General features: G+C 39.0%; 2 protein-coding genes across 4 annotated transcripts in view; one reads left to right on the plus strand and one right to left on the minus strand.

Annotated features, from left to right (window-relative positions):
• The window catches only part of tgfbr2l (transforming growth factor beta receptor-like), a 105,918-nt gene extending 98,799 nt beyond the window's left edge, over positions 1-7,119 (plus strand). For both annotated transcript variants that reach the window (XM_087989184.1, XM_043693969.2), the window contains one exon: positions 2,337-7,119. In XM_087989184.1, the coding sequence (XP_087845310.1) occupies positions 2,337-2,567 (231 nt within the window). In that variant the 3' untranslated portion in view covers positions 2,568-7,119. The remainder of the gene's footprint in view (positions 1-2,336) is intronic.
• Positions 7,120-14,474: 7,355 nt separating this feature from the next.
• osbpl11 (oxysterol binding protein-like 11) overlaps positions 14,475-25,740 on the minus strand; it is an 83,115-nt gene continuing 71,849 nt past the window's right edge. For both annotated transcript variants that reach the window (XM_043693971.2, XM_043693973.2), the window contains 3 exons: positions 24,941-25,123; positions 17,797-17,950; positions 14,475-16,233 (listed from right to left, as the gene is read on the minus strand). In XM_043693971.2, coding sequence (XP_043549906.2) covers positions 16,156-16,233; positions 17,797-17,950; positions 24,941-25,123 — 415 coding nt within the window. In that variant the 3' untranslated portion in view covers positions 14,475-16,155. The remainder of the gene's footprint in view (positions 16,234-17,796; positions 17,951-24,940; positions 25,124-25,740) is intronic.

Genomic DNA, 25,740 nt, shown 5'->3' on the forward strand with positions numbered 1-25,740 from the left:
CTTCTCCAAGGACACCCGGGCTCTAACGTAACCGCGGAAGAGGGGCAGGCAGTCGGCCCTAACGACCCCCTCCTCGGCCCGCTGCCTGGACCTGTTAATGGCCAGTTTGGCCAGGCCCAGGAGCAGACCCACGAGGAGGTCTTCAGACCTGCCCTCCTTCCTCCGTACCGGGTGCCCAAAGATCAGGAGCGTGGGACTGAAGTGCAGCCAAAAACAGAGGAGAAGGTTTTTAAGGAAATCAAAAAGGGAGTGCAAACGCCCACACCCAATATAGACGTGGTCCACGGACTCCACAGCACCACAGAACAAGCAGTTGGGCTGGGAGTCCGTGAACCACCGCAACTTGCGGTTGCAGGGGACTGCTGCGTGCAGCACCCTCCACCCCAGATCCCCGAGAGAAAGGGGGAGGACTCCCGCGTAGAGAGCCCTCCACTGGGGATCCCCACCGCCCGATGGCAAATGGGCACGCCAAGGCGTGTCCGGACGGTGGATGAGGGAGAAGAGGTGGACGGTGTGCAGCAGTAGCCTATACAGGGCTCTTCTGTTCACCTCCTTAAACGAAACAAAATTAAAATTTCGGAGGCGGCTCAGGTTGTGGAGCACAGGCTCCTGCGGGAAGTACTGGACCTTGGGGCCAATGTGAAATTCCGTCCGGGCAGGGGTGACAGTCTTTTTTTTTTAACACCCGGGTGGCCAGTGACAAACACTGCCCTTCACATCAAAGGGCAGTGCTGTGTGATCAAAACAGTGAAGGGGAGGGTAGGGACTAAATCAAAATAGAATTGGAGGGAGAAATAATGCACTCCACTCCCTGCGGCACCCACCTCTCCCTGAACAACTCCAGGGTGTTGGTCGACACCGCGTGCTCCTTCTCCAAGGACACCCGGGCCCTAACGTAACCGCGGAAGAGGGGCAGGCAGTCGGCCTTAACGACCTCCTCCACGGCCCGCTGCCTGGACCTGTTGATGGCCAGTTTGGCCAGGCCCAGGAGCAGACCCACGAGGAGGTCTTCAGACCTGCCCTCCTTCCTCCGTACCGGGTGCCCAAAGATCAGGAGCGTGGGACTGAAGTGTAGCCAAAAACAGAGGAGACAGTCTTTTTCTTATCTGTCAGCCATGACTGCATGATTGGACTAGATTAACAGTGCCAATCTGGCAATGCATATTCTGAGAGGTCCATCTGGCTGACCTCATTACAATCACAATAGCTGTTATGGTTATTGTTTAACAAGGAATGAAATTCTAAAATAATCTCTAGTACTAATCCTATACTTCAGTGAGAAGAATAGAATCGATTACATTAATGTTCATTTTCCCCATTTCATTCTTTTAATATCAGAGAGATAAGGCTCCACATACTTTCAAAAAAAGCTTAAGATCTCATGAGAGAATAATATTCAGAGGGAGTGACTACCACATATTATAATGATTACATTCATATTTTGCAGCATGAGGGAGCCTGATTGGCTAGTTTGCCATATTGGGAGAGGTGTGGTTCCTATTGTTTCGAACAATTCCCTGCATGAAAATATGACTTAAAAGACTATCTCCTTGGGGTTGTAAAACAAATAAAATGAATAATAATTTTCTTCTGCCAAAAATATATGAAGGAAGTGTTCCCTCACATGTTTGTTCCTGCTTTAAGACACTTATTTCAAAATTTTAACTTTTGAATCCAGGTACTGTGACATTCATCGGAAGGTTCCTATATTAAAACTGGCTTCCTTCATCCAATGGCAGAAAAACAGGCTCATAATTTCATTGATCCGTGATTTCAATGTAAAAATAAGGAAGCATTTTAATAACATTGAAACGTGGGTAGTTGGCTTCAATCAAGTGTTTTTGAATAAGACAGAAAATGCTTTAGCACCTCAACAGATCTCTCAGTATTTGTGGAGAGAAAAAGACAATTAATGTTTCAAGTCCAGCAATCCTCAACTCTGCCAAAGTCACATTTGATTCAAAACATTAACTGTTTTTTTCTCCACAGATAATGCCAGATCTGCTGAGTTTCTCCAACATTTTCTATCTTTGTTTCAGATCTTCAGAGCCTACAGTTCTTTGTTTTAGTTTTGTCTTTAAGAGTCTGCTTTATGGTAATTATTTAGCTTATGTCAGTAAAACATAAGCAAAATGCTTTAAGTTTGTTGAGTCATAAACTGAATAACTAATTATTGTGATATGATCAATGAATTTAACTGCACAATCTAGAATTAATGACAATTGCTTTTTTAAATGGATTCAACTAAAATTAAGTAGTAGCCATAAGTGAATATATTGCAATTAGTTTTATTATATTGTAGTGACTGCCATATATTTTTATTCTTCCTTGTCTAGGGCATGCATTTCCTTTGTGACACGATTGTAGAATGTTGGGACCATGATCCTGAGGCTCGTCTTACAGCACATTGTGTGGCTGAGAGAGTTAATATGATAGTACAAATGAACTGTGAAGATTTTCTCAATAACAATACAAGCAGTGAAGCAAGCAAGGAAGGAGGTTCTAATGTCTCAGATTTCAGAAACCCTGCTGAACATAAAAGTATTGAACTAGTCACGAATCAGTGAAAAAATTCAAGCATCAAGAGGAGCAAACATTTTGGTCTTTCTGTACATGAAAAATTACATGACTGAATTCCAAAATAAAAAGAGGATGTCCTATGAATAAAGCTGCATTGATATGATGCATTATCGATAACGTTATTTGATGAGGACAATCTGTTTTACAGAGGACTGCAGATAAGTGCACACTTTATCTAAGCAGAATTTCAGGCAGTGCATTGAACTACAACTACGTAATATTATGACTGAATCAGAATATCTGTATAATTGTTTTGATAAAGTGTGATGACATTTTTTGTGGATTGTGGAAATCATCCCAACATGGCAAAATTGTTGGACGATACAGCATTTTAATAACTTTTTCTCATATTTGCTGAAAAAGACTATACTACAATTTGCATATGTATAATGGTATTTTGTGGTACTAAAGATTAATACATTTGTTGAAAGTATTATATGAAATTCCTGATATTTCATAAGTCTATTCACATCAGCAGGAAAAAAAAAATGTTGGAGAAACTTGAGGAACTAATATCCATCAAATGCCCAGGACTTGATAGCCTACATGCTCGTGCTCATAAAGAAACTAAGAGAGTGCATGCACTGATTATAGTTTTTCAAACTTCCCTAGAATCTATAATGGCTCCAGCAGCGTAGAAATCTAACTTTGCTATTCAAAAAAAGAAGCAAGGGAGTAAATGATGAGTTACAGGCCAGTTCATCTGAAATCAGCAAAATGCTGGAATTGATCATCAAAGAAGTCTTAATAACACAGTCTGATAATGCTATGGTTTCGAAGTCATAGTGGATTTACGAAAGGGAAATCATGTTTAGATAAACATGCATTTTTTGAGGATATAACCATTATATTACCAAATGGTATACAAAAAGATAGAGTTGAGGGTAACATTTTAGCAGGGATGGAGGAATGGTTAACAAAAGATGAGCAGAGAGTGGACATAAACTGGACATTTCAGGGTGACAAGTTGTAACTAGTGGAGTGCTACAACTGTGGCCTCAGCTGTTTGCAATTAATAATAATAATCACTTTGAAGTAGAGACAGAATAATTGATCCAAGTTTGCGAGGACCCAGAGGCTGCAAAATGTTATTAACAGTTTACAGGAATAGGCATCAGAGTGGCATTTTATTTTTTTGCTAGGAAGAAGAAATGATGAATTTTTTTTAAAGGATGAACCTCAAATGTTCATTGAGAGAGCGATTTGGGTACACTTGGAAAAGGAATACAAAAGTTAAGATGTGTGTTTGGCAAGCAATTAGAAAGCAAATAGCACGTAGGCCTTTATTGCAAAGGGATTGGGTAAGGATGTTTTGCTACAGTTGTGTGTATATTGGGGAGACCAAACTGTGCACCAGTTTGCTCCCCATATCCAAGATATATGGAATGAGCTGCCAGAGGAAGTGTTGGAGGCTGGTACAATTACATTTAAAAGGCATCAGCATGAGTATATGAATAGGAAGGACTCAAAGGCATATGGACAAAATGCTGGAAAATGGAACTAGAATAATTTAGGGTATCTGGTCAGCCTGGACGAGTTGGACCAAAGGGTCTGTTTCTGTGCTGTACAACTCCATGACTACATGACTCTGTATATTTTCCTTCAAGCCTATACAGTAAGTGTTTATTTCAAAAAGCATACAACCGAAAAAGGCAAATTACATTGAAAATGCAGAAATGAGTTTGGTCATCTGGAGAAATCAGGAGATTCCAAATCTTCTCTTCAAAGTTGCTTCTCTGTTGAAACATAATTTCTCCATTTCAAGCTGATAAATTCCCTGCATTTATTCCCTGTGGGAGTGACTCTGGCTCCATGTCAGAAATATGTTATTTTCACTATGGTTGGCATTTGCCAACCTTGTTTCAAATACTGAGTTTGACTCAACATTCTGCTAAAATATACCAGTGATTAATTCAAAGTTTTTTTTCAAAAAATAAAACTTTTTAATAGATTGCTGAGGGAGTCATAAGATCATTTGTGATTAATACAGTTTAAAGCTGAAATTAAGAGAAGCTTTTGGGCCCTCTGCAACTCCAATACCACCATGATGCATTCATTGTAATCTTCCAAAATTATATGGTTTCTGGAAAAGTCTCAGTATTCTGGAAATCCACAAATACAACAACCCCATTCAAGAAAGTAGGGAGGCAGAAAGCATGAAACTATGCCAGTTAGCCAAAAATCTATAATGAGGAAAATGCTAGAATATATTTTTCAGGTAATAGTAGCAGTCATTTAATATTGACAAAACAAAATATACAGACTTAACATAGATTATTGAAAAGGGAAGTAATGTTTGACAAATTTCTTGGAGCTCCTTGAGTATGGAACAAATGTGGTGAATAAAGGGAACTGGTAGATGCAGCATATCTGGCTTTCAAAGGACATTTAATAAAGTACCACATAAAAGTTAAATAAACGAGATCATGTTTTTATGGTTTAACATATTAGCAAGCATACAGAATTGTCTAACAACAGGGAGATAGAAAGTCAGAATAAAAGTAATTTTCAAGTTGGCAAACTATACCTACTAGGGTATTGTAAATATCTGTGCTTGAAATTCAACTATTTACAGGATATTAATTGCTAGGATGCAGGGACAGATTTGCATTGTGGTCAGGTTTGTTAAAACTAAGACAACAGATGGGAAAGGAAGTTGTAAGGAGGACAGAGTCTGTAAAGAGTATAGATAGGTAAAGGGGCAAAAGATTGGCAGGTCAAGTATCATGTGAGAAATGTAAAGTCAACTACTGTAGCAGGAAGAGTAGAAAAGTAGGATATTGTTAAATGTAAAGAAACTGCAGAATGCTGTGTATAGAGAGATCTGCGTATCCTTGTAAATGAACCACGAAACGTTAGCATACAGATACAGTAAATAATGAAGATGGCAAATGGAATGTTGGCCTTCATCACAAAGGGATAGAATATTATAGAAGCCCAGTTACTGTAAAGGATGTCAGTGTGAGATAACAATTAGAGTACTGACTACATTTCAGTCTACTTATTGAAGGATAGGTGTACTTGAATTGGAGACTGTTCAAAGAAGGCTCAGTTAGTTGTTTTCTGGGATGAACTGCTATCTTATGTGGAATAGTGTTGCAGACTTGAAGGGCTGAATGGCCTACTCCCATTCCTATTTCTTATGTATCCAGTTCAACAGTGCACTGGGTGATGTACTACTGAACAATACAAACTAGGGAGATGCCACTTTCAATTCATAATTTGTCTTAGCTAATTAAGGTATTGGTCCTAGGGAATCCTGTTAATTGACTTCAAGATCGTAGAGGAATAGGAAAAGGAAATTGGGAGAAATGCAAGACACTCAACTTTTCATCATCCCATCAAACCTATTGGAAGGAGTGGGTGTGGGTGAAGTCAGAATTGGCTCAGGTATAATGCTATCCCAATGTAATGAATGACATGCTAACAATGGCCACTTAAGGAAATAAAAAAAGGAAGATTTAAAATGTTTGCCGCACCCTAGTATGAGTCATTGCTTTCAGAATAAACATCAATTATGGGAATGCCCCTTAGTTACTTGCTTTTAAATGAACTTATTTTTTGCTTGAGTTGTTCTCAAACTTCAAATTTCAATTATTAAAATAAAACTTTAAAAGATTCTTGCACTGTGTACCAGCTGTTATGGAGATTGTTATTTGCACAAGTTTAGTTTCAAGAACAGCACATTGTATAATCTTGCCATTCTCCACCTTTCACCTTGATTTCTGGCTCTGTGATTTGGAGGAGTTTAGGAATGCAGGGCAAGTATCAGCAGTGGGAGTACAAAGACTGCACATTCCTCAAATTAGTGCCTAATGCAGCAATCTGAATAACTTTAGAACATATGGCACTTAGAATGAAACAATTAATAATAGATTAACTTAAATACTAAACTGCATGTCACAACATAATTACAGGCTAGCTAGAGCACTGTTGTGTTCTCTTCAAATTATATCAAGCTCTGCTGGCAGGAGTGTTTTAGGTTGTGGGATGGGATGAGATTGCATTGGAGGCATGCATGAAGAAAAATGTTACAGCCAAGCAACAGAGGTTCTAAAGCATAGATTTTATAACATAAAAACTAAATTGTACCTATGGGAACAGAGACCTGGTACTCCTGCAAAAGGTGTGAAAATGTGATTTAGAACGCTCTTTTATAGTATATGAAACACAAACAATTGTTTGTGATTGAATTTTGATTTTTGAATTTAACAGTGCTTGTGCATCGCTTTGTTGTTTTATTTAGATGTGCACATTTGCCTTCTGTACTCCATATAGAGGACATGGCAGTTGGCCTCCAAAATACAGATTTGTTGCTGAAAATATATGGGGTTTCAGTGTATCTAGCTAGTTTTTCTGTGGGAAGATTTAATATTGGCTTGTGATGAATTTCCTTTCCCACTGTGATGATCTAACACATCAGAGAAATCAGATGCAAGCCTGCGCCTAACATCTCATGATGTAATTTACTTACCTATCCTGCAGTGTGTCGATTTATCTGCTAGCATGGGTCTTCACTGTATTTCATTCATTGATTGATACAAAGTCATTCACTGGAATTATGCTACATTTGAAAATACTTTTCAAATTCAAAAGCAATTACATTTTTGTACTTGGTTCCTTATTCAAGTCAAGTTTTTTTAAGGAGTTGGCTTAGTTAGGTGATAAAGCACGATCTGGAAGCAAAAACCAAATTCAGTAGGATTGCATTATGTAACAACCGCAAAGTTCAACAATTTTTATTTTGCCAATGATACGATAGCTTCATTATAGTACATATACTGCACTATAAATGTAGTTGTGGGTGGCTAAGGAACAGTTACGTTTATAATTTAGTTAAATAGTCTGAGGACTACAGCATTAAAAATAGTTCTAGTAGTTTATCTGGATTCTGAGTCTAACCAGGAGAATTTGTTCAATCCGTACAGGGTCCTCTGTTTATAATCTATACAGTGGCATAAAAATTGAAAAAAAGTAATGATTTAAACAGTAATCAAAGAACTTTGGGCTGAGAGGCATTAGTGTACTATTATTACCATTATGTGATTCATAAATATTATTCAGACCATTGTTTGTATACATGTTGTCTTATACGTTGATTCTTTGAGTAACCAACATAATTAGAGGAATCACAATTAAATGATAAACCATGGAAATCATGGCTTGTATGCCTTGCTGTTATCTGAATCCTGAGATTTACTTTACTCCATCTGTTTTATATTTTAAAATGATGTAATGGAAAGTCAAAGCTAACTGTTGCTTTGAACTCTATGAACTATTCCTTTTTGAAATTCACATCACATGAGTTTTTTTGGATTAATAATAAAACATGTGTGATTGAAATGGAAAGATCTTCAGTGCCTCAGGGTGTAATATTTTCATTTGTGCACAGTTTTAACTTTTTTTGTCGGTTTTAATTGCTGCTGATATTTTAATACAATAAATACATTTCAGCATGTAGCCATAATAGATGAATAGACAAGTTTAGTTTCTAGTGATCCATTAATAAAAATAATTAACTTCCAATGTGCTTTAACAAAAATAATTAACATTGCTAAACCAATAAAACCATTAAAATGAAAGACACAAACATAAAGTACTGGAGAAACTCAGCAGGTCGCACAGCATCCATGGAGAGAGCAACACAGTAAACGTTTTGATTCTAATGACCCTTCATCAGAACTGAAAACAAAGTAGTAGTGGTACTTTAATGGTGAAACTCATGCTGATTACAGGCTGCAGATGGGCAGTGGAACAGTCAGTCTAAGAGAGAGGAAAAAAGAAAGAGGAAAGCAGACAAAATGATAGCTGTTGACAAGCAAGGGGACAAATAAATGCTGAATGGATGCTAATGGAAAGTGTGCTTTGTTGAAAATGGGTTGGCTATGCTGGAAGCAACATATATGACAACTGGGGGTAGGTAATAATCATGGAGCAGGGCATTCTCGCTCTGAAATTGTAAAACCACATGTTGAGTTTTGAAGGTGGATAAAGAGATTTTGTTCCTCCAGCTTGCAGTGAGCTTTGCTGGAGCACTGCAACAGCTTTCAGAAGTGCTGGCCAGAGAACACAGCAGTGTATGAAGTGGCAGGCAACTGGAGGCTGAGGGTCATTTTTACACACAAAGCAAAAGGTGTTCCATAAAGTAGTCATCTAGTCATTACCTCTGTCCACTTTTAGTGGTGGAAGAAACAAATTGGAGGAAGTCCTGGTCAAACTGTATAATGGTGCACAAAAGTAATTTTGTTTAAAGCACGTCCAGCTCTGATTACCTAGAAACAAATGATACATTCAAGCAATAATGACAGCAGAGTCATAAAACAAATCAAGACTCATTGAGCATGGAAACAAACCCTTCAGTCCAACCCATCCATGCTGACCAAGTTTCCCAAGCTAAACCAGCCCCAATTGACTGCATTTGGCCCATTTACCTCAATCTTTCCTATTCACGTACCTGTTCAAATGTCTTTGAAATGTCATTGTACCTGAAAGTAACACTTCCTCTGGCAGTTCATTCCATAAACACAGCACCCCGTGTGAAAACATTGCCCCTCAGGTCCCTTTTCAACCTTTCCTCTCTCCTAAATCTATGCCCTCTAGTTTTTAACTCCCCTACCTGAGGGAGAAGGCCTTTGCTCTTTACCTTATTTATGCCCTTCATGAATCTCTATAATGTCATCCTTCAATCTCTTACACTCTAGGAAAAAAGTCCCAACCTATCCAGCCTCCCCTTAGAACTCAAATGCTCCAGTCCCTGTAACATCCTTGTAAATCTTTACTATACCCTTTCCAATTTAATAATATCTTTCCAATACCAGGGCAAATAGAACTGTATACAGTACTCCAAAGGTGGCCTCATCAGTGTCCTGTAAGCTGCAACATGACGTCCCAATTCATATACTCAGTGCTCTGAGCAATAAAGGAAAAAATACTAAACACCTTCTTCACCACCCTTTCTGCCTGTGAAGCCACTTTCAAGGCTATGTAACTAAACCCCTAGGTCTCTCTGGGCCCCACTATTAACTGTGTAAGTCCTGCCCTGGTTTGTCTTGCCAAAATTTAGCACTTCACATTTATCTAAATTACACTTTACTTGCCACTCCTCAGCCCATTAGCCCAGCTGATCAAGATCCTGTTGTACTCTGCGATAACCTTCTTCACCGTCCAATATTCCACCAATGTTGGAGTCATCTGAAAACTTATGAAACATGTTTCCTATATTCTCATTCAAATTGTTTATTTAAATGACAAACAACAGTGGACCCAACACTGATCCCTGTGGAATACTATTGGTCATAGGCCTCCAGTCTTTAAAATAATCATCTGTATCCTACTATCAAGCCAATTTTGTATCCAACTGGTTAACTCTCCTTGGATCCCATGTGATCTAATTATAACATGCAGAGCCTTGTTGAAAGCCTTGCTAAAGTTCATGTAGACTTCCCCTCTAACAACTTACGTACCACTGATGTGAGACTCACCAGTCTATAGTTCCCTGATTTTTCTTTGTAGTCTTTCATAAATAAAGGTACAACATTAGCCACCCTCCCTGTCTTCTACAGCCACAGGTGAGGCGCTGGATGATACAAATGTCTCTGTTCGGAACTATGCAGTTTCTTTGCTAGTATCCCACAATGTCCTAGAATACACTTGATCACGACATAGGAATTTATTTATCTTTATGCATTTTAAGAAATCCAGCACCTCTTCTTTGTAATGTGGACTGGTTTCAAGATATCACTAATTATTCCCCCATGTTTTTATGCACAGCAAATACTGACAAAATATTCATTTGGTTTCTTACCCATCTCCTGTGGTTCTATACTTATACATCCTCTATCTTTAATTGACCCTATTTTCTCCCAGTTGCTCTTTTGCCATCTACATGCAGAACCTCCTTGGATTCTCCTTAACCTTATCTGCTAAAGCTCTCTCAAATTCTACCCACCCCCACCCTTTTTTTTTAAAAAACTTATTTTAGGGTTATGGCCATCACTTATTGTTCATCCCTTGATGCCCTTGAGAAGGTAATGCAGAGCTGCTTTCTTGAACTATTACAGTCCATCTGCTGTGGGTTGACCCACAACGCCATTAGGGAGGAAATTCCAGGATTTTGACCCAGCAAGAGTGATATATTTTCAAGTCAGGATGGTGAGTGGCTTGGAGGGGAACCTGAAGGTGGTGGTGTTCCCATGTATCTGCTGCCCTTGTCCATCTAGATGGAATGGTTGTGGGAGGATCTTTGCTGAATTTCTGCAGTTCATCTTGTGGTTAGTACACATTGCTGCTACTGAGCATTGGTGGTGGAGGGAGTGGATGCTTGTGGATGTAGTGCCAATCAAGCAGGATAGTTTCAAGCTTGAGTATTGTTGGAGCTGTACTCATCCAGGAATGTGGAGAGTATTCCATCACACACCTGATGATGGATAGGCTTTGGGGAATCAGATGAGTTACTTGCCAAAGTATTCCTTGTCTCTGACCTACTCTTACAGCTCCTGTGTTTATGCGGCAAGTCCAATTGCATTGCTGGTCAACGCTAAGCCTCAAAATGGTGATTCTGGGGGATTAAATGATGCTAATACCAGTGAAGGTCAATGGTCAGATTCTCTCTTATTGCTAATGGTCATAGCTTGGCAATTGTGGGCTGTGAATGTTATTTGTCACTTATCAGTCCAAGTCCGAATATTGTCCAGATCTTGTTGCATTTGAACATGGATTGCATCAGTATCTGAGGAGTTGTGAATGACGCTGAACATTGTGCAAACGTCCCCACTGTGGCCCTTATAAGGGAGGGAAGCAGCTGAAGATGGTTGGGCCTAGGACACTACCCCAAGGACTCCTACGAGACATCAAGGTTTTGAAATGTTGGACTCCAATAACCACGACCTCATCCTATGTGCCAGGTATGATTCCCACCAGCCTTTAACCCTCTAATTTCAGTTTTGCTGGGGCTCCTTGACACTACATTCTGTTTCAAAGCAGCCTTGATGTCAAGGGTTATCATTCTCACCTCACCTCTGGAATTCAGCTCTTTTTGTCCATGTTTATATCAAGGCTGTAATTAGGTTAGGAGCAGACTGGCCATGGTGGAACCCAAACTGGACATCACTGATCAGGTTATTGCTGAGTGTATGCTGCTTAATAGCAGTGTTGATGAAACCTTCTATCACTTTACTGTTGATCGAGAGTAGATGGATGGGGCAGTAATTGGCTGGGATGGATTGGTCCTGTTTATTGTGCACAAGAGATACTAAGGAAATTTTCTATATTGTTGGGTAGATGCCAGTGTTGAAACTATACTGGAAAAGCTTGGCTAGGAGAGTGGAAAGTTTTCAAACATAAACCTTCAGTACTATTGCCATAATGTTGTCAAGGCTCAGTCTTTGCAAACTCAAAGTCTCTAATTGTTTTCTGATTATGACATGGAGTGAATCAAATTGGCTGAAGACTTGTATCTGTAATGCTTGGGGCCACTACAGTAAGCCGAGATGGATCATCTTCTCAGCACTTCTGGTTGAAGATTGCTGCGAAAGCTTTAGCCTTATCCTATGCACAATGTGCTGGGCTTTTCCATTATGGAAGCTAGGATATTTGTGGAGCCTCCTACTTCAGTGAGTTGCTTAATTGTCCACCACCATTCATGACTGGATGTGGTAGGACTGCAGAGTTAGAGCTCATCTGTTGGTCATGGGGTTGCTTAACTTGGTCTGTCATTTATGCTATTTGGCATAAGTCCTGCTTACTACCGTCATTAAGTTGACACCACATTTTCCAGAATGCCATATATAACTGCATTAAAGCTGGCTCTTAAATGATCCCTGAGAAAACCATTCAATTATATAAAATAGGAATAAAAAATACAAATAATAAAACCACTTATCATCCAGCATCAACCTAGATTTAAAGAAACCGAAACTTATCTTTATTTGGAACTAGCAGAGGCCAAGTGCTATAATTCCCACCACGTCCCGGGTGTTCCAGCGCATATGGGTAGTAGGACAGGCTGTGCATACAATGCCCAGCATTCTCAATTCTCTCCATTACTGCAAAACTCAGGCAGTGCTTGATCATTCACAGAGTAGTGAACCTGCCTGGTATGGGGCCCAAGTTGTCAATAAATAGCAAATTCTGTGAAATGTTAGTCACATGAAGCAGAGCAGAGGAATAGGCTCCATTCAAAAAAAGTGCTGCTGAGAGGAGTGTCATGGGCTCTGGGTACTAGGGTTAGGAAGCTGTCCTAGGAGCCATTTTATTTCTCCATGTAATTAGTGCTTGGGTGGAGCAATGGAAACCATTGATCATGCACTACAGCTGAGAGTGTGGGTGAAGGAAGACCACAGGGTGAATTTGCTTAGTGCAGCTGAGAAGTATTGTAGCTCAGAGAAGCCTTGGAGCAATGTCAGTTTGATAAAGCTAGTTGTCTGTGGGAGAGCTCGAGCTGTGTGCACATAGATGCTACAGCGCAACCTTTGGAATTCAATGAAACAGAAATCTTGGGGGAAAAGATTGAATTACCAGATCATAAGCAGTTGTTGAATCTGTGAGGGGGAATGGCTTTGAGGGAATTTCAATACTTGATCTTTGAAGATGAAGAATTGGAATATTTCAATCATAAACAAGAAATTGTTGTCGAGATTTCATAACCTAAAATTTCACTAACGTCCAAAGGGACTGCTGAGAAGTCTATGGGACTCTTAAGCCATATTTATCACCACATTAATTCTGGACTTGAGACAGAGTATAAATTACATCTATGTTGTAATGTGTTTTACACGTTTGAAAGAAATTTTTGTTTGCTCAAAACCACAGAGTTTGATTCTTTATTTGTTGAGTAAGCAGCGGTGATCTCAAACTTCATCTAAATAAAAGCGCTGCTCCCTAACTACATCATCACATTTTATTTGATGATCCTTTTCTGGAATTACCCAGTTGACCCTGAAAAACCTTCCTTACTAAAACATGGAGAAAGTTATCCTCTCAACTCATCAAAAAAAGTCATAGAATTATCCCTTTTTAGCAGCGTTCAGATCCTCTATTATCCCTGTGTATTCCTGTCTCATCTGAAGGAGACACATCAAAAGATGGCAGCACTGTGGTCAGGAGGGTATAAAATATGTGCTGGCCATACCAATTACACTTTCATCCATGAATAATAAAAAAAATTGAAATTTAAAACCATTTTGCTTCAAGTCAGGAACCTGAAAGTAAAATTAATAGTTATTAAAAGAATGGCTGAGATAATATCGCATAATCTCAAGCATTTGAGTGTAAATTACAAACAGTTGTTATACAAGGTATGACCTCATTCTACGCGCAAGAAAAAGGTTTGTTTGAACAAACATATAACACAAGATTTTGACTGTTTTTAACTGTAAAATCTACACATTGCATCAATTTAGCTTGATTGTAATTTTATATTAATGCAAGGCACAACTTCATGCTTTTCCAAATGCACAGCAGAACATTGATATTCCCTGAAGATCCTAGTCTTATCCTACTGAATAACTAGACTAGGGCAGGCGAAAAGATGATAGAAATCATTCTGATGTGATATCTGCTTCAGGATTAACCAGTGATCTTTAACACAAAAAAACAGCAGAAGTCGGCATGGACGGGTTGGACTGAAGGGTCTGTTTCCATGCTGTACATCTCTATGACTATATATCCCAATATTTTTGACTAGAGGTTATTTTATACTTGTAACTGTGAGAAACAGTTCTTTCCGAAGCATAGCTGTATTAACTAATTTAGTGCATTTATAATGACTTGAGACATTTTTGAATTCTTAGTTGCTGACCACTATTCATCAATATCATTTTTGCATCGCATTCTGCATTTTCTTTGACAACTCCCGAGGCGCAACTAGATAAACTTTTAAAAGAAATATTGCAAAATTGAGCGTTTTTGCAGTATGTTTAATTCAATCTTTTCACACTTGCTACTACTACAGGAGTGTCATTTTGAGTTTCCTTCAGTGCATTATATATGATTACAAAATATACAGGACTCTAGCCTCAAAGTGTTGTGTAACAATCAATATGCTTTCAAATTCATTTCTGATTTTAAACACAAGTGATGATGTTTTCTGCTTTTACTGTCTCATGATCAAGAACTCAAAAAAAGTACTGCTCATTCCTTGCCTAAACATCCCAGCAACAAAACATTCAAAGATTCTTTTGAATTCAGATCTAACCTGTTAAATTACAATTAAAGTTATAAAAAAAATTATACAGAATCTCACATAAATGTGTGCTTAACATGGAATATTGCACAACATGTAAGCTTATTTTATAAGTTAACGTTTTCTCACACATTAGAAAACACCAACTGTCAAGTGTCAATGCATAGATGACAAAATTTATTCTTTGTAGCATGAATGGTACTGTCATTCTCACAAGATCAATATTTATCTTTGTATGAGACAACAATTAAATGGTCAGTAGTAAACTGCCATTTCAGATTTATTGCAATTCTCAAGAGCCATACACACACAATAAACAGAATATCTCACCAGTGATGACGACATTGGAGTCTTTTTTAAACCCCAGTGTGCTCAACTACACTTTACCAATGTGTCAACAGCAGTCTTAAAACAAATCATCACTGTTTCACCATTATTAGGAGAGATATTCTCTATATTGTTCCCTTGAAAGTAATTCAGTTAAAATCACATTCTCTTTTTTAACACTCATATTATGGAGATTTGCTTACTAAGTTGCTTCTGCAAATAAATTGAAACAAAATCAATTCATAAAATTCTTTACATTTTCACTTCATGATGAAACGTTAACTCAGCCATAATTCAGCTGCAAAGATCACACACTCTAATCAGAACACAATACTAAAAAAATACAATATAAGGCACAACACTTTGGATACAAGGTATTTTGAATGACATTACTCAATGGAACAAGTGTACTGTTTTCAATTTGCTTACCCTGTTTTGGGAATTTTTAAAAATTGCCTGCAATGTTTAAAGAAATGTACTTAAAAGGAACTTCATATGACAAATTTCTCCTGAATAGTCTTTTTTTTTTAAAAACAGCTTAAATAATAGATTAAGTCAAAAAGGTCACCCTGGCATTTTTTTTAGTTACAACAATTTCAGACTGAATCAACAGTCCTGACTCTCAGCTATTCTTGTCAACTGCATGAACAAGCCGAAAAAAAGCACTACACTGTGCCAGTTAGAAATAAATCTTTGTTTTGAGGCAGCAACGATCATTGAAGCAATACCTCATTCAAGTACTGGTGTCAAAATAATACAAGATCCTTGCCAAAAAGTAATTTAAGTCAAAAGACTATAGATAAGATACAAAACGTAGTTGAGGATAAAAATTGCTTTCACTTGTTTTTTCCTGTAGCATTAAAGTGCCCTTCACGTTACCATGCCAATTTGTACTTGGAGCACGCAATCTATCATACAGACACACAATGTTGGGTAAAAGCAGCTGAAAGATTAACTGCATTTTACATTTTAATATGAAACCCCATTATGGCTAAACAACATTGGTCACAGCTAGGTTTTTGAATGATTATTTAATGCCATGTTGCTCTAGTCCAGTTGCAGAGAGTCTAAGGTGTCGGTGCACTTATCTCCATGTTGTCTCTTGTAGACCTCCATAGAGGCTTGTAGTAGATCCAACCATCACCCTAGAAAATATGGATAAATAAAAATTAAAGGTGCCTGTAACAGGTTTAAGCTTGTAAATTGAGAGAACTTTTTTTTAAAATAAAGGAGAGGCTAAAATGTTGCAGCAAGATCTGGAGGATACTTTGATTTGAGTACAAGGAATGTACAAGTATAGCAACATAAGATGATAATTGTTACATTAGCCTTTACATAAGGGGATTTAGAGTATATTGGGTAAGAAGGATAAAAACAATTGAAATTATATATCTGGCATTTAAAAGAATATGGTCTAATAAGTAAACTAAATAGATTTTCTTAAAAAAGCATGACATAATTAAAGTTATCTGATGAAACAACAGAGAGAGTTGATGAGGATAGTGCCATTGATGTTGGTTGTCAAAAGGCTTTTGGAAGTCTAAAATATTACATGTTAAAAACATTTTGGAAAATTAAAGTCAATGGGATTAAAGGCAGAATAACGTGAAGGATATACATATTAAAAAAAAGCAGAAAACACTTTGTTTTCAGATTACAGAGAACTTTTTGAGTTGGATTCCACAACTGTCTTTTTATTTGGTAGGCAGGGAAGGGCAAAGGATGCAAGGTGTGTGGACATTCTATAGAACTGCTGACATAGGAGCTTTAAGGTGCTGTAGTTGAGTGGAAGCAAGTGTTGACATGGGATCATAAGGGACCATTATGTGGAGTTGAGGGGCATAGGTTGAAATGTAGTGCACGAGGGGCTACTGGGGTTAGGTGAAGTCACAAGTTGACATGAATGGGCAGGGGAAATGGATGGGGTGGGTATGATCTAGAGGATCTAATATGAAAGCTCACAATTGGCATATAGTCCAACAGCATCAAGGTGGGCTTGTTAACCTGCCTACACTGGCATTTGGTAATTTATGGAGCTGGCAAGAACTGTTTCTGGGGGTGATGGGCCTGTCTCTAGCACATAACTCTTACCATCCCACCAGATCATGTCAGAACGAAGATCTTAGGGCACCCTTTTCTCTCAGCGAGCTGGGAAGTTTCATGACTGCGCAAAACTTCAGGATAGAAAATCTAGGCCAAATGCTGGACGGTCTTCTTTAATAAAGATTTGAGACAGGGTTGATGAAGAATGCAAGACATTAGATTGGATTGATCTATCAAAAGGGCTTGCACAGGCATTAAAAAGCCACATTGTCTCCTTCAGTGTTGCAATACACAGTTAGTGAAAACTAAATTTCTTATTGACACCAACTTATAGTGTAAAATAAATCCTGCGAAAATATTCACTGAACCAGCAAGTTAGAATCATCAGCCTGTTAAAGTTCAGGTAAAGTCACACACTTAAAATAATTCTAGCACGGGACTCCCAAAAGGTAGCAAAATTGGCAGAAGTGGAAGCAATAAACAAAATGGTAGTGAGGCTTCCTCCTTGACAGTGAAAAATAGCAGCAATTAAAACAGCATAAAATCAATTTCACAAGTCTAATTCTACAGCTTGCAACAAACACGCTATTGTATACTCAAGCCTCTTTCGATGAATTGCAAAAATTTTCAATTAGCAGCAAAAATTTACAATTAACAGTCATCACCTCCTGGTGGAAATATTTTGTTTCCCATGGTGTCTGTGTCTCTGTGCGGTGTCGTGCTTCTGATCTCTGACGTTCCTCCAATAAGCTCTTATATTCAGTTGCCTTATCTATGTTGTTTACCTCCAAAGCTTCAGTAACATGTTGCCACAAGCGTCTGTCAGAACACACAAAATACATAAGTGAACATAATTTATAGAAGTTTTTAAAAATTCACTTTCAGAATAGGTGTTCAGTTTTTTTAAAACCACTGTAGTAACCATTACAAAGATTGGAAGGTAAGTAGCTCCAAATTTTGAACAAGTCCAATGGATGTTTGATGGAGGAGCATGGCAATCAAATAGACTGCTTTGCCCGAGATAGCATACAACTTCTTGAATGCTTTTGGAACTGCACCAATACAGGTAAGTGAAGAGTATCCAATCACATTCCTAACTTATGACTTCTGTGATGAGTAGGTTTTGGCAAACCAGGCAGTGAGCCCGCTACTACAGAATACCAAATCTCTGACCAGCTCCAGTGACCATGAGATTTATGTTACTGAAACAGGTGTACTGGAATAATTCCTCAGGATATTGATGGTGTGGGACTGAGCAATTTTGTCATTATTGAATGTCATATGGAGGTAGTTATAATCTATCTTGTTTTAGAAGGTAATTTACTTGTCAGTATTTATGAGTCAGATCTTGATCCAGAAGTGTCTGGCTCTGTTGTATATTATTGAAAATAGAAATGTTATTAATGTGTACAAGAGAATTTTCTGATTCACTATGTGGACGTACCTACTAGAGAAGGTGCAAAACTTGACCTACTCTTGGGAAATAAGGCAGGGCAGGTGACTGAGGTGTTAGTGGGAGTGCACTTTGGGGCCAGCGACCATAAATCTATTAGATTTAAAATAATGATGGAAAAGGATAGACTGGATCTAAAAGTTGAAGTTCTAAATTGGATGAAGTATTTGACGGTATCAGACAAGAACTTTCAAAAGTTGATTGGGGCAGATGTTTGTAGGTAAAGGGACAGCTGGAAAATCAGAAGCCTTAAAAAATGAGATACTGAGAATCCAGACACAGTAAGTTTCTGTTAGGGTGAACGGCAAGGCTGGGAGGTGTAGGGAATGTTGGATGATTAGAGAAATTAAGGTTTTGGTCAAGAAAAAGAAGGAATTATGCTAGGAATAGACAGCAGAGATTGAGTGAATCCTTAGAAAAGTATACTTCTACTGCCTTTATACTCAACAGGCAAATCAGGAGGACAAAAAGGGGGCATGAAATAGCTTTGGCAAATAGGGTTAAGGAGAATCCAAAGGGATTATATGAATACATTAAGGACCAAAGGGTAACGAGGGAGAGAATAGGGTCTTTCAAACATCAGCAAGGCAGCCTGTGTGTGGAACCGCAGGAGATGGGAAGATAGTAAATGAGTGTTTTCCATCAGTATTTACTGTGGAGAAGGGCATGGAAGACATAGAATGTGGGGAAATAGATGGTGACATCTTGAAAAATGTCCATATTACAGAGGTGGTGGTGCTGGATGCCTTAAAATGCATAAATGCAGCTAAATTTCCAGGACCTGATCAGGTGTACCCTGCAATGCTGTGGGAAGCTACGGAAATGATTGCTACAGGAGAGGTGCTGGAAGAATGGAGATTGGCTAACGTGGTGCCACTATTTAAGAAAGGTGGTAAGAACAAACCAGGGAACTACAGACCAGTGAGTGTGACATCGGTGGGGGCAAGTTGGTAGAGGAAGTCCTGAGGGATAGGATTTACATGTATTTGGAAAGGCAAGGACTGATTGGGGATCGTCAACATGCCTTTGTGTCTGGGAAGTCATGTCTCATGAACTGGATTGAGTTTTTTGAAGTAGTAACAAAGAGGATTGATGAGGACAGAGCAGTGAACGTGATCTATATGGACTTCAGTAAGGCATTCAACAAGGTTTCTCATGGTAGACTAGTTAGCAAGGTTAGATCTCATTGAATACAGGGAGAACTAGCCAGTTGGAAACAGAACTGGCTCAAAGGTAGAAGACAGCGGAGGGTTGTTTTTCAGACTGGAGGTCTGTGAACAGTGGTGTGCCACAAAGATCGATGCTGGGTCCACTACATTTTGTCATTTATATAAGTGATTTGGATGCAAACATAGCAGGTATAGTTAGTAAGTTTGCAGATGACACCAAAACTGGGGGCACAGTGGACAGGCAAAGGAGGTTCTCTTAGTGTACAATGGAATCTTGATCAGATGGGCCAATGGGTGGCAGATGGAGTTTAATTTAGATAAATGCGAGGTGCTACATTTTGGGAAAGCAAATCAGAGCAGGACTTGTACCTTGTAAATCCTAAGAGACCTTGGAGTGCAGGTTCATAGTTCCTTGAAAGTGGAGTAGCAGGTAGATAGGATAGTGAAGGCAGCGCTTGGTATACTTTCTTTTATTGGTCAGAGCATTGAGTACAGGAGTTGGGAAGTCATAACTTGGTTGTACAGGATACTGGGCGCAGTTCTGGTCTCCCTCCTACTGGAAGGATATTGTGAAACTTGACAGGGTTCCGAAAAGATTTACAAGGAAGTTGCCAGGGTTGGAGCACTTGAGCTATTGGGAGAGGCTGAATAGGCTGGGGCTGTTTTAGCTGGAGTGTCAGAGGCTGAGAGGTGACCTTATAGAGGTTTGTAAACTCATGAGGGGCATGAATAGGGTAAATAGACAAGGTCTTTTCCTTCGGGTGGGGGGTGGAATCTAGAATTAGATAGGATAGGTTTTGGTTAAGAGGGTAAAACTTTAAAAGGGACCTAAGGGGCGACATTTTCACGCAAAAGGTGGTGAGTATGGAATGAGGCAGTGGTGGAGGGTGGTACAATTTCAACATTTAAAAGGCAATGTGAATGTGAATAGTAAGCGTTTAAGAGGGATTTGGGCCAAGTGCTGGAAAATGAGACTAAGTTAGGTTAGGACATCTGGATGAGTTGGATCAAAGGGTCTGTTTCTGTGCTGTACATCTCTATGACTCTATTGATTATTTTTGTCTTTAACTCAAGACAAAAAGAAACAATACCAGATTTCAAATGATCACAAACTGCTTCTTGTCAGTTATGACAACAGCTTTGCTGCAGGCAGGTGTGCACTGTTTTATTCTAAGTTATGAATGGAAATAAATATTGTGCAATTATCATAATGAAGAAGCCAACTGGTCTCCAACAACCATAACTGTTTCCGTATTTTAGCTTTCCTCCCAAGTGTCTTTACTTCAGTTTGACTGAAGGCTGCTTGGTGCCATAACCCACTTATGAAATTCAGGCGACATCCATGCTTGGACTAAGACTAACAAAACTTGAACACAGTACTCTGGTGGAATCCAAACTGAAAACACTGGGTAGCTTACCAACAATTACTTCCATGAATTTGATGATTGGAAGAAACAGGATGAATAAAATGTGTTGGGTTTGTGTTCTGCTTTTTGGGGGAGTAGTAGTATGTGAAAGAAACAGCTATTTGCTGTCATGGGTGGGGGGTAGTGTATACAGGCACAGCAACCTGGGAACCCGCCAGAAAGGGTCAAAATACTTCTTAAAAGTGACCCCCAGCATTTTCATTTAAGAAAAGAATGTGACCAAGTCTAGTCAGCATTGATTTAATGATGACACTGATGTCTCTGAGACAGAAGATCATAGATTACTTTATCCTATCCCCATAATTCCAAGGGACTATTCCTCTTCTCTGGAGCACAGTTTTCCAGTTTTTTAATAGGAATCCTAGCTCCTTGATGATATCACCTCTGGCCGTGGCTGCTGAATAAACAGCTTCACTGTGGGAATGTAACTTTTTTAAAATAAAATTCATGAGATATAGCACTGCTCATTGCCTTAATTACACTTGAGGAGGTGGCTCACTTAAGTGTACATGGTGCAGGTATACCCTTTGCATCATTAGGAAGGGATTAGGATTTTGACCCAATGACAGTTAAGGAATGGCAATATATTCCAAGTTTCAGCGTTCCAGTGGCCCAACATGGCAGTCTTGCAGCTTGTACTGTCTCATCCTGAACCCAGGAGTTAGGAATTGAACCAAGATGGTTTTTGTATTTTTTTTTTCCTCTTAATAAGACTGTCTATTAATAAAGGTGCTGTTATATGGCAATTTAAAGACTTTTTTTTTGTAAAACATAGAAGTGACAATAAATGACTATTCTATTCAAAAACATGGTTGAAGTTTAACTTGGAAATGGCGGTTTCCCCATGTAGCTGTTGTTTTGCACTGTTAGATGGCAGAGGTCACAGTTTGAAGGTGCGGTTGCCAGTTAATGCAAAGCATCTTGTAGATTGGGCTTAGCCACCTTTTTCCACGTGGGGGCAATCATATTTAATTTTACCCTCGCACAACGAACAGATGAGCAAATTTCAGAAAGGTAATGTTGGCCACAACAGTAAACTTGAATTCCAGGAAAGAAACAATTCCTGAGCAATAAACTGATAATTTAATTGAATAATTATTTAAAAAGCATTAAAAAAAAGCTAAGCATCAGAACTGACTTCTTTTTGGCCTTTTCACCTGAGGAAGAAAGTAGAGGGAGTGTAAGACTAGCCCGGAGTCCTGACAACCAGGGAAGAGGTAGGGGACAGAATGGAATTTAGGAGTCAGGCTGAACTAACATTGACCTCTATTAAGACATACTGAGCTTGCAACAATGGAATTTTCATACAAAAATAAGGTTTGTCGCAGGTTGATACTTTGTGGATAGGTTTTCGTGGGTGTTTACATTTGCATGTACATTGATATTTGATATTATCAGGTGTGTGGGCAATCACTCACACCCTCCCCCTTTTGTATTCCCTCATTCATCCTCCTACTTTCACATCCTCTCACTAACCGACACCCCCAGTGATTCCTTCACTTATTCATCCAATCTCCTGCCTCCCTTTTATGCACACACTCAGCACCTCCCATAGCCGTGCTAACAACCCCCATGCCACCTCCACAATTTCACTTTAACCCACCTACCTTCTCATCCACATTCTTATTCACCCACCCAACCCCACACTCACTCCTCCCTCTACCAATAGCATGCCTGACTCTCATTCTGACCTCCACCCAACTCACAACACTACCCTCTCTCCCAAAGGTCTGACTCTCATTCCTGTCAAGGACCAGTCCTTCAGCAGGATGTCAAGAAGATGGTACTTGAGGGTTGTTGAACTAGACAAGATTATAGAGATTTAGTGGGAGTCTTTAACAACAGAAGGATTTGAAGATGCATGGAGGAATTTAAAATCAAGGTATTGTCCAGGAGTCAGTGCAAATCAATGAGCACAAGGATGAAAGGTAATTAAGGTTTGGAGCCAATTCACACAAGTGAAGTTGATTCCAGGGGCAGAATGTGGGAAGCTGCGCAAGTGTAAAATGGAATAGTCAAAGAGTGTGGTGCTGGAAGAGCACAGCTGGTCAGGCAGCATCTGAGAAGCAGGAGAGTCGATGTTTCGAGCATAAGCTCTCTGCAGTCCTCACTTTCTCCTATACTATGGAATAGTCAAGTTCAAAGCTCAAGAGCATATATTTAAGGTGAGGGGGAAAGATTTCAGAGAGACCGGAGGGGCAACTTTTTCACACAGAGGGTGGTATGTGTATGGAACAAGCAGCCTATGGTCAGTTCAATTACAACAATTAAAGGCATTCGGATGGGTACATAGTGGGATATCAGCCAAATGCTAGCAAATGAGGCTATATCAGTTTAGGATATCTGGTTGACACGGACTAGTTGAACCAATCTATGCTGCATAACTGATTCTATAAGTCAGAGGTAAAAAAGACAAGGATGTGGATTTCACCAAAGAAAGATGAACTGAGATAGGGAAAAGTTAGCAATGTTCCAGAAGTAGAAGCAAGCAGTCTTAGGAATAGACCAGATAATGTGATTTGAAGCTTCTCAGAGTCAAATTTAATAACATGGTTGCAAACAGCCTGCTACAACATTAAACAGTTACTGAAGGGAATGGAGATGAAAGCTAAGAAACAGAACTTGTAGTTAGAATCAAAGATAATGGTTTTACTGTATCCGATATCTAATTGTAGGAATTTTCTGCTGATCCAGTACTGAACAAACAATACCATTGTTTAAGAGATGTGGAGAAGTGGTTAGGTGGGGCTGAATTAGTCAAGTTACATGTGGATACAAGTGCTGTGTTTTTAGGTTGTGTTGCTAAGGGACAACTTCTAAACAATAAACAGGGACCAAAGATAGACATTCGAGCCAACAATGCAGCAGGGGGAAACCACTGTAGATTCACAACACTTTGAGCGATGAAATACCTCCTCACTTCGGTTCTAAATGGCAGACCCTTTGTCCTGGGTCTATACCCTAGTGTTTACCACTTAACTCCCTCCAGAATCTTGTATATTTCAATGAGATCATCTCTCATCACTCAGCAGACTGAGTTGTCTCATCCTAGAAGCTAATCCATTGAATCATTGCTGCATGGTCTCCAAGGCAAACACATCAATCCTTTTATATGAAGACTACAGTTGTGCACAGTGGTCAGCTTTGTTTAGTTCCTCCCAGAATAAATTCTCCAGATTATAAGAAAATAAGAAATTGGATCAGGAGCTCACTGAACTTGCCATTCAATAAGAGCATGGCATATCTGATTTTGGATGATAGAGTCACAAATGGTGCTGAATATTGCAATCATTGGTGAACGTCCCCACTTCTACTTGTGGCTAAAGCAGGGACTAGTCAATATTTCAATTAAACATTAGTGTAGTACCAGAAGTGACGATACCATGTCAGAGGAACCTTGATTATCTGAAATACATGGGTGGGGAATATTTTGTTTGGTTAATTGAATGCCGGATAACCTTGTTTCGCTAAACATCAGGACCTTGCAATCTCGCCAGATCATCCAAAATTCGGACAATCGCGGTTCCTCTGTACTGTGCTTCAGTATAAGCAAAACTATTCACTGTACATGGGTACATGTGACAACAATAAATCAAATCGCCCATTATTAGTTTTCTTACTGCAAAAGTAAAGAGAATTCTGGATGTTGGAAATCTGAAATAAAACAATAATATTGGAAAAATCAAGTAGGTAAGATAGCAGGTGAAGAGGAAGAGTTAACATTTGAGGTTGAGTAATATTCCTTTATTGATTTCCTTACCTAGATTCAAAAGGGCCTTGTTTTTCAATTGGTCGCACTCGCTTTTTAGTGACAGTAAGTTTAGTTACATCTACAGTTCTACTGTTTCCATTGTTGTAAGTAAATTCGAGCAGACCATTCCATTCACCCTGTACTCTGCACACAACAGTGTTTGTCGCATTGTGTTTTACTTCAGCTGTCACCCTGAAAAGAAGAAGTTACACATTTTTGTGAGATGTAGAAATGATTAAACTAAAAAGAACTACAGTTCTAGTTTCTTCTTATGCTATTAATACTCTCAATCACAATGGCTTGGAGCAAGAATGAGTGTCATCATCTTCACCCACCGTTATCTTCATCTCCCTCAAGTGGAGCTTCAAAATTTAGACAGACTGCCTTTATCTTAACTTTTATCTCCTTTCCCACATAATCTGGTCCAACTCCTCAATCATGATACTCCTGATTCCCTGTAATTTTGCAATTTCTCTTTTTACCTTTCCCATCCTCTTGCAGCTCATGTCTTTCAGGAAACCAACAGCTGACAATATATTGACTCTCCCCAACTCAACCATTCTAACTCCTGATAGTAGATACTGCATGGTGTAGTTAATAATTCTCTTTTCCCTCAAACCATTATTCACCCTTATTCAAACCATTATTATTCTTTGTTATGAAAAGTGCAGTCTAGAATCACCCATCCTTCTCCAACCTGAGCAGGAATGTGCACCTGTAACTAGAATTTTAAAGGCGGCGGCTATAGGTTTCTAGGGCATTGGAAAGTAGAATTAATACTGCTCAGATGGGTTTTCCTGAACTCAGCC

The sequence above is a fragment of the Chiloscyllium plagiosum genome, unplaced genomic scaffold (genome assembly GCF_037043375.1).
Source record: "Chiloscyllium plagiosum isolate Xiang-an unplaced genomic scaffold, Cpla_swu_hap1 HiC_scaffold_7, whole genome shotgun sequence".
NCBI lineage: Eukaryota > Metazoa > Chordata > Chondrichthyes > Orectolobiformes > Hemiscylliidae > Chiloscyllium > Chiloscyllium plagiosum.